The 2,220-nt window shown below is 43.3% G+C and overlaps 1 protein-coding gene across 1 annotated transcript; it reads left to right on the top strand.

Annotated features, from left to right (window-relative positions):
• Nucleotides 1-1,014: 1,014 nt before the first annotated feature.
• Nucleotides 1,015-1,941, top strand: LOC147700889 (olfactory receptor 5V1-like). Its single transcript, XM_086928529.1, has one exon. It carries the CDS (start codon nucleotides 1,015-1,017, stop codon nucleotides 1,939-1,941), a length of 927 nt encoding a protein of 308 aa, XP_086784655.1.
• Nucleotides 1,942-2,220: the final 279 nt, after the last annotated feature.

Raw genomic sequence — 2,220 nt, 5'->3', positions numbered from 1 at the left:
TTTCAGAGTGAGGGGCAGGGTCCTCAGCCGCCCAGCAGGAGGTGGAGCCAGCATTGTGGCAGGCAGGCACAGCCCTATTCAGCCCAGGTGCTAACTCCTCCCACCACTCAGGTTGCAATTGCTTCATTCAGCCTAGTGCTGACTCATCCAGCCTCTGGGGGAATTCCCCAGCCCCTGTCACTCACAAACCAGACAGTCAATACACAAACAGGCCCAGGCACACAGAAGGGTCAGACAAGAGAACAGCAACTTTCTAAAAGTGCTGTTCTCAAACACAGGATTTAAAAACCACCTTTCCTAAAAGATGTATTATTAAATTCTGAGTTCAGGGATACTAGATACTTATGTCCTATCTTGTTCCTATGGGAAGAAATGCTGTTAACCACTGTAGCCAGCATCCCCCATGTTAACCTATGGAGCAAGATAGCCTTACAATAGTGAAAAACGAAAATGGCTGTAATTCACTACCAGAGCATGGTACCTGCACTAGTACATGCTCTACCTTTCACATACACTGCACCCTGCCCAGGGGGGTACCTTGGGCCTTCCATAGGGGTGACTGATGTGCACGAAAAGGGAAGGGTTAGGCCTGGTCAGTGGGGACACTGACCAGGAGGACATGGCAGGTCTAAACTGCCCGTAGGCGCTGCAGTGGCAGGCCCGAGACACCATTTTAGAGCTACTCCTGTGGGTGGCACAATCAGTGCTGCAGGCCCACTAGTAGCATTTGCCATCACCAGCCCTGGCACACCCAGTGCACTTTACTAGGGACTTCATGGTGATACAAATATGCCAAACATGTATATCCAATCGGAATAACAATTTACATAGGGAGCACTTCCACTCTGGCACTGATCAGCAGTGGCAGAGCGTCCAAAGCATCTAAACCAGCAAAAACGAAATCCAGCACAGCATCAAAAATACAGGAGGCAGAGGCAAAAAGATAGGGGTAATCACGCCAAAAGATGTCAGGTCTAACATCTACCAACACCAGAAGACTGCATTCCATTACAAATGGCAGGACACAATCAATCTCTAGCGGCTGAGTTCATCATTGTGGGTTTCTCTGATTTTCCACATCTTCTAGTTCCACTTTTTTTGGCCTTTTTGATGATTTACTTCTTAGTACTTGTGGGGAACCTTCTTATCATGTTGGTTGTTTATTCCAACACACAATTGCACACACCCATGTATTTTTTCCTAACAAACCTAGCCTTTACTGACATCACCTACACAACAATCATTTTCCCATACATGCTGGCTCACTTCTTTCTGGAGGCAACACACATTTCTCTAAGTGGATGCTTGCTGCAGATGTTTTTGTTCATTTTCATGGTGTCTACGGAAATGTTCCTTCTAACTGTCATGGCTTATGATCGATATGTGGCTATTTGCAATCCTTTACGGTATGTGACCACCATGAATGATGTAGTTTGCATGAAGCTGGCTGCCGGATGTTGGTTAATTAGTTTCATAGACCCAATACCACACACCGTAATATTATCTAGGCTCTCATTTTGCGGGTCTCACACAATCAACCATTTCTTCTGTGATGTGCCAGCTGTAATAAAGCTTTCATGCAGCCTTACTCGTGTTGTTGAGGCAGCAAACTACGTCATGGGTACTCTAGTTGGAGTTGCACCTTTTGCTTTAACTATCGCATCTTACATTAACATCATCTCAACAATCCTGAAAATCCGGTCTAGAGAAGGAAGACGCAAGGCCTTTTCCACCTGTGGCTCCCACCTCACTGTGGTTATATTATTCTATGGAGTTATCTGTTCCACGTACATGCGACCAGCATCAACAGCTTCAATAAAATACAACAAAGTATTGTCTCTGTCATATGTTGTTGTAACACCACTATGTAATCCCATTATATATAGCCTGAAAAACACAGAATTTAAAAACACCTTGAGGAAGATGCAGTCTACAAGATAGCATTTGACAGAATGTGTGTTTTTATCTTCTGGGGCATATAAATTGTATTTATGCATTTTATGTATTACCAAAGATTTTTTCCAGAATTTGATATCTTGTATCCTTGATATTTCTACATTTCTGGTGCTATGTGAATATATTGCATGTTCTTGTGATGCAAAATCCTCATGTTTGTTGTGCCAGAATTCCATTTTGAGCGAGATAAGACCATGTAAGAGTTCACTTTACTACACACCTGTGGATCTATTTCCAGTCTTTTATTATAATCAATATTTAATT

This window comes from Lissotriton vulgaris, chromosome 7, assembly GCF_964263255.1.
Source record: "Lissotriton vulgaris chromosome 7, aLisVul1.2, whole genome shotgun sequence".
NCBI lineage: Eukaryota > Metazoa > Chordata > Amphibia > Caudata > Salamandridae > Lissotriton > Lissotriton vulgaris.
Note: the sequence above shows the minus strand (reverse complement) of the source record. Positions and strands in the feature narration are given on the sequence as shown.